This window comes from Ammospiza nelsoni, chromosome 19 (assembly GCF_027579445.1).
Source record: "Ammospiza nelsoni isolate bAmmNel1 chromosome 19, bAmmNel1.pri, whole genome shotgun sequence".
NCBI classification, from domain to species: Eukaryota; Metazoa; Chordata; class Aves; order Passeriformes; family Passerellidae; genus Ammospiza; species Ammospiza nelsoni.
Genome location: NC_080651.1, coordinates 1,556,060 through 1,570,904, shown reverse-complemented (window position 1 = coordinate 1,570,904; position 14,845 = coordinate 1,556,060). Strand labels below are relative to the sequence as shown.

The 14,845-nt window shown below is 42.4% G+C and overlaps 1 protein-coding gene across 2 annotated transcripts in view; it reads right to left on the bottom strand.

The window, feature by feature from the left end:
- PRKCA (protein kinase C alpha) overlaps positions 1-14,845 on the bottom strand; it is a 144,105-nt gene that overhangs the window by 11,674 nt on the left and 117,586 nt on the right. The window contains exons 9-14 of one of the 2 annotated variants that reach the window (XM_059485595.1): positions 12,596-12,619; positions 9,183-9,326; positions 7,717-7,890; positions 6,573-6,664; positions 5,069-5,131; positions 4,291-4,429 (exon numbers count right to left, since the gene is read on the bottom strand). In XM_059485595.1, coding sequence (XP_059341578.1) covers positions 4,291-4,429; positions 5,069-5,131; positions 6,573-6,664; positions 7,717-7,890; positions 9,183-9,326; positions 12,596-12,619 — 636 coding nt within the window. The remainder of the gene's footprint in view (positions 1-4,290; positions 4,430-5,068; positions 5,132-6,572; positions 6,665-7,716; positions 7,891-9,182; positions 9,327-12,595; positions 12,620-14,845) is intronic. The other variant, XM_059485596.1, reaches the window with a different exon arrangement.

Below are 14,845 nucleotides of genomic sequence, written 5' to 3'. Positions count from 1 at the left end.
CAAGTGCAGTCCAGGTATGTGGTTTTGGGAGGAACAGCTTCTTCCAATTAGCAAATGAGCAAAAATGGATCCACAGCAGTGAGAAACAGAATGCTGCCACCCTGCCAAGGTTCTGTACCTGGCAGCCAGGTCTGTCCAGGAGCCCACAGCTCACTGCTGTCCCTGCTGTGAAGGAGTTTGATGGGATTGCTGAGAGGAGGAAATCACTTAAATGCTGCAATGCAATGTCCTGCAGTGAAAGCTGTACCAGAGCACTCAACAATGCTGATTTTTATCCAGCAAGGGATGAATCAAGAGTGGGTTCTTCTCTAAACAACATTCCCATCAGGAACTTCAACCTCCCCTATGAAACCTGCCTTTGGGAGAGAATACCAAACAGAATCAGGAGAGGCAGAATTAACATGGAAAAAGCTCCAATGGATGGTCAGAATGACTCCAGTTTTTCTGCTGTTTGAGCAGAGCAGTGCCCCTCTGAGCTGGCACACAGCTCCCAGGCCTGGATGGAAGAGTGGGAATTGGGACATAAATACAAATACAGCCACCAAGAGTCCCACTGCAAAGGCAATGGCAACACCTTTCTCCACTGAATTCTCTCCATGCAGGAAAGGTGCTGCTGTCACTGCTGCTGCACATGGGGAGTTTTCTCCCTTTAATCCCATTTAAATATCTCCAGTTTGAATCAGCAGCTGGGTCCTGGGGAGGCTGTGGCTCAGGGAAAGCCAGGCCAGCCCTTTGCCATGTCCTGTGTGGAACCCACGGATGAACTCCTTGGACTTGGAGCTGCTCCCAGCACCAACTGGGAAGTGCAAGCCAGAGGGAAGAATGCTCACCTCCAGGGAGGAATTCCACGTGGGAGGAAGCAGATGAGCCCTCAATGCACAGTAAAGCATGCATTGGTACGAAGTCAGCAAGTTCTGAACGTTGTGTTTTCAGCAGCTCCCTCCTCATCACCCAGAATTCATCGAGTGCCCCCTCCCAGCCCTGCACTCAGAGCCAGCCCTGCCTGCCTTGCAGCAGTGCCAAAGTCATTCTGTCCTACCTGCCAGGACACATTCTGGTGTCTCAGAGCAGCTGGGGTGTGTGAGCCTGTCCTGTCTCAGCACAGCGTGCAGAGCAGACCCGGAGCAGTGAGGGAGCTCCTGTCCCAAGAAATGAAGAACTGCACCCTCCTCCACCTATGATTTCTGATTTTCACTGGCCAGGCAGCATTGGAAAGTTGATGGGATCATTCTCTTCCCCTCCTTCTCCATCATTAATTTAAATTATTGTCTTTTCCATGTCTTTTTGCATTTCAAATGTCCCATTTTACCCATCTATTGCCATGCATTAAGAGCTTCTGCCTTTCCAGATTCTGTGCATTTAAGCACTCAGAAAGAGCTCAGGAATTTTTCTCATCAAGCCAAATTGGCAGAAGGAGTTGCTTTTTTTCTTTTTTTCCTCTATTTTGCCTCCAAGGAAGGCACAGTTAAGAGCAGGACACAGAGATTAATATCAGCAATTTGTAGGAATGTTTAGATCATTGCAGCTAGTAGCCAGTTGGGATGAAAAGATTATATCCCAGAGGCAAGAGGAAATCTTTTGTGAGCATATATGATGTCTGCTGGAAAAGTTAAAACTCAGTTATTAAAAGAAATAAATATTACTATCACAAGAAACAGTCAAATGCACTTTCCAAACCTTTGTAATACCTATTTGCCTCCCACAATCCTGGCAAATTCGAGGCTGGAACTGAAGGTTCTGAGGCTGTGAGATGGAAGAGAAGGGAAATGGAGTTTCTAATTTGAATTCCTCTGAAATTCAGAATCAGCACTGTGGCTGCTGCAGGGATGCTGATGGTGGGGTTCTGTGCTGGCAGAATCCCTTCCCCCTAATCCTCCTGACATCCATCTCCTCCTGTCTCTCTTGACTGGTCAAGGAAACACAAAGTACTAATTGATTTCACAGCTATTTCACCACTCTGACCATAAATATTTAAGTTCAGCACATCAGGAAATACTCTGTACAAGATAACCACTTTCTGCCTGAGAGGAGCTGTCAGACCTGGGATCCCACCAGCTTAACCTCTGCACACTTCTCAAATTGCACAGCACAAGAAAATTAACAATAATTCCAGCCCATTATACACCCAGGTAACAGCAAGTGGCAACTTTCCCACTCAGAGGAAAGGGAAAACATTATTTTGCAGCACTCCAAATTGGAGGGTTCACTTTGCTGAAGGCAGCACTGCTTTCCCCTGCAGAGCTGGGACAGGGGACACCAGCTGAGCTGGCCCTGCAGGGTCCTTGCAGCTGTGTGCTCTCTGATCCCTCTGTGGGCAGGTCCTGCAGGGGCAGCGTGGGCTCCCTCAGGCCCCACAGGAGTCACCACATTCTTCCCCAAGTGCTGCCAAAAAGAGCTCATTCTCCAGGCTGGAGTGCAGCCCACTCACAGGATTCTACTCCAGATACCTTCAAGAGTTTATTTAGGTTTAGCTCCTTTATCTCCACCCAGCAGGGATGTGACAGTGCAAATGAATTCTCATTAAAATCTGTTAGAAATTTCTAAATTTTAGCCCTGAAAACATGGGCTGAAACACCCCTGCAAGTGAAACAGGAACCTTCCTTTGAAGTTCATAACAGAACTAGTTAGCAAACTGTCAGTCACAATAATGTCTTCAGAGACAAAAGAAAATCAGCCAATTAAACAAAATAAAAGCAAATCTGTTTTTAAGATAACAGACTAATTTCCTCTCACTTACTGGATGTTTTGGTAAAAGGTTTATTTCCTTATATGAAATTTCCAAATAAAGTAAAATAATTTGCTCCAGCATTGAGCCACACTGAGCATTCTGGTATTGACAAAATGTTCTTTGGCATTAACTGCCACAAGACAATTGCCACAGAAAGGACACTTTAATTTGTAATATTGGCTTCATTTATGTTTTGACAGAAGAAAATGAAATACTACTCTGGTTGTTCTGATATCCTGCTGCAAGCAACAGTAAATGGGAAAAAAACAAGGGTGTAGAATGCACAATATTTCACTCTGAAAAGCATGAATTAGCAACTGGGAAAAACACAAACTATTTTTCATTCCAATTTCAGAGATGACAAAATTCACCTTAGACACTAATTTACTTGTCTGTGTATAAATCTCCCCAATTCCAACAAACATTCAATTACAGCCAGAAATGCTCCAGCCAGAGCTGCCTCTTGCTCAGTACCCAGCGAACAACTGAGTCTCTTGGACCAGGATCCAGCCTCTTGCATCAAATCTGCTGCCAAACAAATCAAGACTCCTGAAAGCTCAGTATGCATAAAGACCAGATTTTAATATTCATATATTTGAATTATATCCAAATCACCACATGTGCTTGTTTTCAATTCTTTAGACCTCAACTACTGAAATACAAATCATATCCAGACTTAACTCTAAGCTCATATTTATGCCAGTGCCTTAAAGCACAACTGGGTTTCTCATGATCATATTTTCATTTCAGACCCACTGCAGTTGGTTCAGGCCTCAATGTCATTTCCAGTGACTTGAAAGCTGCACAGGTATGGCCAATCATGGAATACTCAAGGCAAATTATGGATTTATTACAGCAACTCCACTCAAGGCTGGATCTCTCAGCTTTTGGAAGAGGATTTCAATGACAGGAGCTCTCCTGAGGTGAGGAGCAGCAATTTGTGGCACCTGTGCAGGACATGGCCTGGAGGAGACCACAGTGGTTTTACAGAGAGGTCAGCAAAAAGCTTCAAAACCTCATGAGTCCCTTCCCAAAACTCAGTGAGTGGTCTGTGATTTCCTGAAAATGCCATATAATCCTTTAAATAAATGTGTGCTGACAGCTGGGTGAACCTATGGAGGACTGGATTAAAGCAGCATTGTTTGCTCCCAGTGAAATATTTGCTGATCTCAGCAACACCCATGTTTGTATAACTTCACAAACTGCAAAGTTTAGTACAATAATATTTCCAGGCTACAAATTTAAGATCAGAGATTGTGATCTTAATATCACAAGATTGTGATGCTAAATTTTAAGATTGTGAGGCTCTTTTTTAAAGTTTTTTGCTAGAATGAGCAAAATCTTATTTCATAAAAAGTTCTTTTTTCAATTAACTAGGTTTATCTTAAAATAATGACTACTCCTGCTGATTACATTGCATTAATTCACAAATATACCCAATATACCTGCAGAAGTTAAATGGTGCCATCCATGGAGTTGGAGCCATCCAAACCCAGTGGTATAAAATGTGGATACAATTTCCTTTAAGGAACTAAAAGGTTCTTGAAAGGGTCAGTGCTTACCTCAGGTGCAATGTAGTCTGGAGTGCCACAGAAGGTCCTGGTTGTTACTCCATCCAACATGTGCTCCTTGCACATTCCAAAATCAGCAATCTTAATGTGTCCTTCTGAATCCAACATCACATTATCCAATTTCAGATCTCTGAGGAGAATCACAGTAATTGAAGGTGAATGTTTGGGATCATCTGGCGTGAGCTTATTCTGAATAAGGAATATTTGCAGCTCTTTGGGGGTGGAGGTTCAGGGTGCACACACGTGGGGCTGGCTCAGCCTGGAGGGAGCTGGGCAGACATCTGAGAATAACCTTAAAATCCTGGAATGGGTTGGAATGGACCTTAAAGACCATCCAGTGCCACCCCTGCCATGGCAGGGACACTTCCACTGTCCCAGGCTGCTCCAAACCCTGTCCAGCCTGGCCTGGGACATTCCAGGGATCCAGGGGCAGCCACAGCTGCTCTGGGCTGGACAATGAATGAAGAGGTGGCTGTGTCTGACCCCTCACCTGAGGCTTTTGGATGTGTAATATTGTTAAACATCACACAGAAATACAAAACATAGAGTTTTCCATTTCCAAGAAGTTTTATTTGAGTGGGGCAGAGCACAGGTGTCAGAAAGGTCAGATTAAACAGGCTTGGGTTTCCACCTCAACAGCAGCAACACAACAAAAAGAGCTCTACACTGATGGCTTTCTGTTTTAAAAATACACTGAGATGTTAAAGAAGCTGATCATTTGCGGATTTTAAAAATAGTTCAGAAATTACTTATGTCAGATCATACTCACCTATAAATAATCCCTCTGTTATGGAGAAAGAATAACCCAATAGAGATCTCAGCTGCATAGAACCTGTGTGGGGGGAGAAAAAAATCAACAGATTTCTTATTGCCTCATGATTTTCTTCTGGCAAAATGAATTGCAAATGAATCATGGTAAAGGATGACAATATAGTAGCATATGAACCATGTGATTTATATTGTATGTATACAGGTGACATGAAAGACAAATCATTTCAGCTGGACCTTAACAGATACATTTTAAGTATTTGATGATAAAATAATGCAGAATCTAAAAAAAAAAGGAAAATTACTCTCTGGAGCACAGCTTTTTTTGCACTAACTCTGCTGCAAAGGTCCTTATCTCTAATCACAGATTGATGGATTCAGGATGCAGCTCAATGTACATTGCAATTCACATGGCATGAAATAATTTGCAGAAATAGTGTTCCTTTATCCAGCCTGTTAATGGATTAATTACACGAAGCTAATTAAAATGATTACCATATAAAATATAATTGCTGAATGCAGTTAAGAGGTATGGAATACTGGTGGCTGCTTGAAGCTGGTTGCCGTGGAACTGTGCAAATTACGAGCGAGAGGATTATTTAAAAATGAGATTAATTTTTAGGCTCAGCACAAGGGAGAGGAAGCAACTGAGCTCTGCAACACTCCATCAGAGGTGTTTGTGAACATGTGTGAAGATGCAGCACAGGCAAAAGCTGTCATGAAGCACCACAGATTTTGCCAAGTGTTGGCAAGTTGCATTAGCTGGAGTCAAGGATGATCTGACACCATCTCAGTTTGATTCCATGAGTTGTTAAAATGTTTGTCTGCATCTGAAACACTTCTATTTAGAAGGGCTCTCGTTTAAACAAGCCCTGATGGCTTAAATTAAAATGAGAAATTATTTTAACAGAATGCTTAAAGCAGTTGGTCACCCTTGATTTTGAGGTTTCATTAGTAGATGATTTATGAAACACTAACAAGTGGTGATGAGGTATTATAAGGATGGCTAAAATAGTACTGATGGATCTATTCACTCTTAAATATGCTACAGAACATTTTCAGTGGCTTACTCATGTGCCAGATGTACAATTACCTGAAAAGAATCATGTAGATAAACAATTCCTAATTCCTTATTAATTCCTCACAAATATATCACAGAAATTCTTACAAGCTATACATTGAATTTATCTTGTACAAACTGTAATTTATATCACAGAGCTGAGTCTATTTGTACTGCCTTTTTCTATAGCACTAATTCAGACTGAAGTGTTCTTCTCAACTGTTTTTTTAAAATCTGCTTTTAAAAACAACATCAGAATATGACATAACATCTTTAATTTCCTGCTGCCCTGCTTAAATTCTTGTCACTTTTCAATAAGCCTCTCCTGCCTTTGTTTGTGCTGTATTTTTGAATAAATACACAGTTACCTTTGGTCTATGTGTTCAAACACCATTTTTAACACAAAGTTCAGATTTCAGATTTTTTTAAATACATGAACACTCACACTGCTTGTGGCTCCTTAAATTTTCCTACTTGCTGGATGTGATACATGAGATCCCCACCATTGACATACTCCATCACAAAATACAGCCGGTCCTAGAACAAAGTATTAAAGAGGCACAGAAATACATTAGAGACAGGATTAGATATTCATTGATCAGCCAAAAAGGAAAAAAAAAAGTCACTAGCATGTTATTAAAAAGCTTTTACGATTATTAGGGGAAAAATTATAGATCAGGAAATGGAAGTGGAATGTTTTGTACAACCTTCAAGAGTAAATGATTGATGAGATCTGTCTAGTTTTGCCAATTTTAGTGCCATGCTTTTACAGATTATTTGTCTCCAACAGTTTCAAGAATTATACAAATATAGCTCAGTCTGAAAAATCTGTCTCTAAAAATAAATGAAGAAAAAATCAAAGATGTTAAAAAATTCCAAATTGCTTTGAGGCCGTTTCTAATTGCTGCTAGGAAGTTTTCCTTTGGAAGATGGTGTGGATGAGGCCCTTGAGGACATGGATTCTTGGGGAATATGGGCTGATGGTTGGATTTGGTGATCTTAGAGGACTTTCCCGGCCTCAGTAATTCCATAATTCCATGTCATCCAAGAGGCTGGCACAGTGACTCTGGGCCATCAGATCCAACCTCACATGTGTCACTGGGAGATGCTTTGCAATGTGATGGGCAAATATCCACTGCACATATTTATAAGGAAAGAAAAAAAAAGCCTCTCAGTGTCACCAAGAAGTGACAGAAAACGGAATTAAATCCACCAACACTGATTCATGACTAATAACCCCAAGGTATAATAACAGCCATTAAGACTTTTCAAGTACTGTCCTCAGAGCTTTAAAAGTATTTGGGAACCTTTGGGAATGTGGGCTTGAGGCTCTGACCCAGCAAAGCAGACACATTTAAGAATTGTCATGCTGGCCTGCTCCAATAACAGCACAAAGGAAAATCTTTGAAATTATTTTTTATATTAAAGACACAAGGAGTAATTACACGTGGGATTTCTTCACCATTTTCTATGTGCAGAGGCTACCACACATGGGTTGGATGATAATAAATGTTACTGGAGTGATAAAATCCATGACCAGCAGCCTGGGAAACATCAGGGTGGCAAGAAAAAGACAAGAGCTCACGTACAACTGTCTGGAAACAAGAGTGGAGCTGTGTCAGGAACGGGGGCTTATCTTGCAGTGCCAGGACTCGTTTCTCCACCATGGTGCACTCCACATCATCATCCTGGATCACCACGTCTTTCTTCAGGATTTTGACTGCATAGAGCTCCTCTGTGCCCTTCCTGTCTGCCAGCATCACCTGCAGGGCAGAGAAAGAGCAGAGTGAAAATCCCCCAGTGCTGGAGTCCTGGACACTGAGAATTTTAAACTTGCTGTGCTTAAAGACACAGACCCACAAGAGAACACTGCATTTGACCTGAGGCTGTGGAGAAGGACTCCAAAACTGATTGATAGCACTGGGATTATAGGTGTGTAGTTGGTTAGAAGTGGGTGGAAAACTGAGAGTTTGGGATTTTAGAATATAGAAATAAATATGAAGTAAGATGGAGGTTTTAGGGTGGAGACAGGTTGTTTCTTCTTTACCTTCTTTGTCCTTCTTCTTCTTGGGTTTGGGTGATGTTTTGTAATTGGATAGGAAAGTCTGCATTGGGGGCTTCCAAGGATCAGTTATTGAATTAAAAAGGGAAGATTATCTAGGTGTCCTTTCTTAATTGGAGAGTTTAGTCTTAAAAAGACCTTGTAACAAGAGATTGTTGGCCTTTTTGTGCCTTGCTAAGAAAAGCTGCCAAACTCATGGTTGTGGGACTGTTTTACTGAAAAGAAATAATAAACACTTGAGTCTGAACATGAACTACCATCTCAAATGCCTTCAATGCAGACCCAGAGAAACCAATACCCCAGGCCAGGGAGGGAAGGTCACTGAGATGCCTGAAGATTTAGAGAGATGGCAAGCCAGCTTTTCCTTTAATTTGTACAGACAAATCTGATCAGAACTCCAAAGTCACGATCCTTGCACAGTTCAGACAGCCTGTGCCCAAACCCACGGGCTGGCTGTGGGCTCGTTGATGAAGGGCTGATAAAATGTTAAGTCCCAGGAGACTTCTTCAGCAAAGGGCACTTTATCACCTGAGTTTTGTTCAAACAGGCAGGAAAATAGCAGTCTGTTCTCTCATCTATTGGATTTCTAATACATATACACACTATGTCTGTTTTTTTCCAATATTCACCCTTACCAATGTTGGTGACTTCCAGGACTGGCAGAGTGACCTAGGCATTAAGGGTAGAAAAGCAGACTTAATTTCCTTTAAATTGCCAAGAAGTGAGGATCTGAAAGTCAGCAATGAGTTCCCATCTTGCCCAACAGTCTGAGTTTTAAAAATGTATTTTTATTTTTTCAATATGCCAATCAGAACTAAAGTCTGCTAAGCCTTAGAGGGAATAACCCTACTCCTGTTAAGACATCAAAAATTCCTTCCTCAAAAATGCACTTTTGACTCTGGATTTTGCTTCTTAGAGAGCTGTTTATTTATTCTTCCTCAAGGAAAAGAAAAAAAAGAAAAGAATGTGAACGGATTAATTCTAAATTCCTACCTTCCCAAAGCTCCCCTTTCCAAGCACCATGAGGAAGTTGAAATCTGTCAGCTTCACCCTGTCCAGATTGTTGGATGGCACACTTGAGCTCTTGTCTTCTGTTGAAGTAATGACTTTGTTACCAGCTGGCCCAAGTTTGGCTTTCTGAGGAACATACACACACATACACACACAAAAACAGCAAAGTGAGAAGAACTGCCCATTTCCTGGCAGAAGGGATCTCTGGGTGGAAGTTAGAGCTGGAAATGGCCAGGTCTGAGGTGGCATTCCCAGGTGAGAGGCTGCATAGCAAACTATGCACAGACACACCTTCACAGACTCATTCCAGCAATACTTTTGACATTATTGAAGGAATTAAAGTGGAAAACTGTGTTCACGTATAACCAGATAAAGCAGATACACTTATCTGGTTAAAAGAGCAAAACCAAAGCAATGCCCAGAAACAAAATTTAAAAAATCATCATTTACTTTCAGGCCAAAAGCAGCTTAAATGGTGCTTTTGTTCTGAAAGACCAAAAAAAAAAAAAAAAAATTAGAAAAAAGAGGCTATCCAAAATACCATGTTGTAATGTACATTGGGTATTTTAGGATATAAAAAACCTCCTCAAAACATTCTCCTTTCAAATGGAATTCTTCAAATCATGGCATAGCAAGAGCTAAGAGAATTTTGACATGCACTAAGAACCTGCATTAAAAATCCCACAGCACATGAGAATTAATGCAGATGAACATGGCCACTTTCAAACCAGCAGTACAATCAACTTTGATTTTCAATCAAGGGTTGATCTGGAAAAGGGAGGAAGGGGAATTTTACAGACAAGGGCTCTACCAGACACTCTGGTTTACAGGGGGCTGCAAGTCTCAGTATTTCACATGGGACACCATGGCATGGCTCAAGTAAGCTGCATTTCAAATCTCAGAGTTAATGCAAGAGAAAAAAGTAAGACTCACCAAAAGATAATGCAGGCTACAAGATAATATCCTTTTATTTCTCAAAAGAATCCCATATACCAGCAGAAGCAAAGCCAATAAGGTTTAGTAATTCCTTGGGATATAAGTGCTGTCCCCATCTGTCTGGTGTGTTGGTCTGGTTAATAACCTCTAATATGGTTAATTTACTTTGTGCCAGTGATGTATGTTTGACAATTCAGGGTAACTACTCTCTGTTTTCACAAAAGGGCAATATTTGTGTATTATCCCTCTTTCACAGATAAAGAAAATTACAGGAATGGAGGTTTATTCAAAGTCACACAATACCTCCCTTTAAAACCCATGCCTGACTTACACCTTTGGTACTGGAAACTGGGAGTTACAAATTTTCCCCTCCTCAGAGGGGTGAAAAACCTTAAAATTGAGGCACTTGATTCACAGACTCCATCTACTCCTGCAGTAATGACAAAATAACCTCCTGTCACTTGAAAACCATATCCAGCTTGGATGACTCTTCCTGCAACTTTGTAAGTGCAGAAAAATCTTATGCCCAGCCACAGGGACATGAATTTTGCAAGTTTAGATCTCTTTATTAAAAAACTTGCAATACAGCTTAGAATGGGGAGTTTCCTCCACAGCAATGTTATTATTTGTTTGCATGAAAACAGCATTGGAGATGCTGATCAGGTGCTGTGCAAACATTTAGGGAGAGCCAGTCCTGGATGTCAGCTTAAATCCCAAGGGATCTTCCCAGGGCAGGGCTGGCTGCTGGGACAAATCTGTGCTGGAGCTCTCTGGCAGCACAAAGCTCCTCTTGAGGCCACACAAGATTGAGCCATGAGCAAAACAAGGGGGAAAAAAACCCCCAAAATCCCAATATCCGTTATTGGTACAAGATAAAGATGTGGCTCAAGGGAGCAGCTTTGCTGGCCATGCCTTTGTGATGTTCCACAAATGGGATCTCAGATAAAGATCTTGCTTTTCTCATGCACAGAGCAATTTCAATATCCTCCTTTTCACTGAGGAATGGAGATCCAAATCAGGCCCTGGATGGGCAGCACCAGCTTTATTTCTTACACCTTTAAACCCACTGGGCAGGGTGTTGGCAGTTTGTTTGAAAATGCGTAATTCAAAACAAAAATCAAATTTTGTTCCAAAGCCTTTTTTTTTTGGGGGGGGGGGGGGGGGGGGCGTTACAAACCTGCTAATCAGGCAGGGAGTGCTCTCTGCAGCGCAGCAAACCCAGGCTTTGGGGTTTTTCTGCTTTTTTTCTTTTTTTTTTTTCTGCCATAAAAAAGCATGGCAGGTTCACCAGCAGGCTCCTGTGCCTGCTGCTGGCTCCAGAGCTGGAGGCACTGCACTCACTCAGAGTCAACATGGGCTAGAACTGTCAGGATCTGAAGGCAGGATCTTAAAATAATATTTGAGAACCCAGCCAAGGCCTCCCTGCATCCTCTGAGCACTTAGATTCAATGAGCAACAGACATGCTCCTCTCAGTCCCATTTTTCAGCTTTTTTAAAGTTAGACATCACTCTGAGTTTGAGAATCTCTTTCTGCAGATGGCAGATTTTTGAGGAGAACAAAAATTCCTCCTGTGTTCCTCAGGGGCTCCTCCTGTGTGCTCAGGTGGGTTCTGAGGTGTCTGACCCAGGGCAGGAGTTTCTGGATGAGTGACCTGGGATGGTGACAATCCTGGGCAACCCCTGGCTGAGCTGCCATGGAGGGTGAAGAGAGAACCCTGCTGGAAAAACCAGGGACAGGGCAGCCAGGGAATGCTGGGGAGCAACCAGACTGACTCAAAGGAAGCACATAGCCCCAAAGCGGCAGGAACTCGTGAAATTATCATAACCTTATCAAAAACCCATCACCTTGGCCAGCCACCATCCTCTCAGAAGCATGCAAAACCCCCTTTTTCACATTTGGCATGTGAATTCCTGTTACTGCTTTTTGGCTTAAGGTCCTAGTGGAAATAGAGTGAGGATTTCAAGATATTTCACTGAGCTCTATCATGAGTTTTATATCTGAAACACCTTGGCTGCAGCAGACAGAAAATGCCATGCAGCCAATATCCTCTTCCCGACTGCCAGAGCAAAACCAATTCTGCAGCTACAGAAGGGACATAAACTCAAATTATTCCTAAAAGCTTATTGGAAAAGACTGATATTTTGCCTTTCCTACCATGACTAAAATTGAAAATCGCAGAATCCTATTTGAACCCTCCTTTATTTTTTATGGATATTAAAACTTGCTGAAGTTGAAGACAGTATTCCAGGCCCTGGATTAATTTTCAATCCACATTCCAACTCCTTGGCTTATTATCTCAGATAAAACCACAGTATTGTTACAACCAAGCCAGCCTGCAGCAAACCAGCCAGGAAAATAGAATGTTAAAGATAAATTAGTCTGCACTGGGAGCAGGAAAGTTAATCTAAAAAGAAAACAAGACATGCACATCATCTTACTTCCTCTGCTTTGGACGCACCTTATCTCGGCCAGTTCTTTTACCCTGAAACCACAGGTGAGACACATCTTATATATTCAGCCCAAACTCACTTCTCCATTGAGTGCTAAGAAATTACAGTGTGCTACATTGCAGAGACTCTGGGAATTAGGTAGGAGATTTTTGGAAAAGATATCTCAGGTTTCGCAGTAAAAACGCTTTGGATTTCTTTTTAATCTAACAACAGTACTTTTAATTAAATAGGAAAAAAGTTATCCAAAATCTAATGAGAATCCAAAATCTAATGAAACAGAAGTGATTTAGGGAATAGTAATTCTTCCATTTTTTATGGCAATTGCAGTAATTCTTGATGATTCTTTTCAAAACTTTCTGATTTTCCCCCTGTGAAGAAAACTGAATAGGACAAAGCAATAAATGTGAATGTTGGTTCTTCTGCCTTCCGTGTGTATCTGTAGTCGAGAATCTTAGGAATTACAGAGCTAAAAGACTGAATTGGTAATTTTCCACATTAGCCAATAATAAATAAAAGTTGTGAGGATTAAAAATAAAAAAAATTTACAAAATTCCCTTTGATACTCTCAATCTCTTTAGGGTAACGAGTCTCCATCCAAGATGTCAGTGCTTTAACACCTTGCACTGTTCCCCTCTGCTGCTGGCTGAGACTGGCTTTGCTCCCACATGTGAACGAACACCAGGATCCAAACTCAGAGCCACCCCCTCCTACCCCCAGGCACAGCTTCAGGAGGGACAAACCCACCCCCTCTGCCACGGTCAGACACCCAAGCCACACAAAGCTCCGTGTGCAGCTCACTAGAGGAGGTGCTCCTCGGTTGTCAGGGAAACTCACTCCCAGCCAGTTCCCAGATGCCAGCAGGATCAGCCCTGGCACCACATTTTCGAGAGGAAAAATGATAAATGAAAAAATATTTACCAACAATGCTGAATCCCCACCACATGAGCAGAATCCGTCCTTTATTTATTGGCCCCACCAGCACCTGGTTTACCTGGGAGCTAAAGGCAGAGCTCTGCTGCCAGCAGCTGAGTGCTCTGGATTCCACATGGATGCCAGCATTGCCTCCTCATCTTTCCAGCTTCCACCCACCAGCCCTGCTCTGCCTGAGTGCATGATGGAACAAGAGCCTGCCCAAACCCCACAGCTCTGACTGACTGCACAGGGCTTGTCCCAGAGTCACAGAGTCACTGAACAATCTGGAACAGACCTAAAAGATCATCTCATCCCACCACCATGGCAGGGACACCTTCCACCAGAGCAGGCTGCTCCACGCCCCACTGTCCAACCAGGCCTTGGGCACATCCAGGGATCCACAGCTGCCCTGGACAACCCAAAAATTGAGATTTGTGGAGCAGGAATGTCTCCTTGCCACAATTTAATCCCTTTAAAAATTCTAAACAAAATCCCTGCTCCTCACATGGCAGGAAGTTCTCAGCAGGTCTTTGCCAGAGCCCCAGGTGCTCCTCAGATGTCCCTGGGTAAAGGAATCAGTCACCTCACACTGCCACACCTGGAGCCAAGGTTTCTGCTCCTGATTCTTGAATCAGCCCAAAGCCACTGCAGGTAACACTCTCCGTATCACTCAGAAAAATGGCAAATGGACGGTGAGCAGTGAGGATGGAACAGCCTGGACAGTAAAAGTCCAGCTTCTCTGCTCCAGCCCAGGGTAAAATGAATGCTCAGTTCTGCCTGTGGCTACCAGGACCCTGCACAAGGAGCATCGGAACAGCCCAAATCTCAGACAAACCTCAGATGTCACTGACAGAACCAGAAAAGCTCAGAGTAAGGATGGGAAAACTGAAATAACAATGATTTATCCAAGTCTCAAGGAAGGACCCATTCAGTTTCCAGTCATGTACACACCGAGTGGGAACTTTGATCAATGTGTTGAGCCATTAGCAAGCCTTTAATAAAGCAAATAAATCCAATAAATTTCAAGTCAAAATCTGGAAGAAAAGCCCCCCCATCCAGTGAAATGTTCTCTGTCATTGTGGCAGCTTGCTTCTTACATTATTGCATTTCCAATTCCTCGTAATTAGAGATGCTATGATAGACTATCAATTTCCTACTTTCCACAACTTAATTACCAGGATGCTGAGAATTTGAAATGAGAGGAGTCCATTTCTAAGCCCCAGCAAGACCTAATGCTTCACCAGGCTGTTTAATCTTCATGCCATGACCTAAGGGCACGTTGTAACTCATCAGCTGAGTTTTGCTGGAAGACAGGGAGGTGCCTGGGACAGGGAAACCTCAAGGAT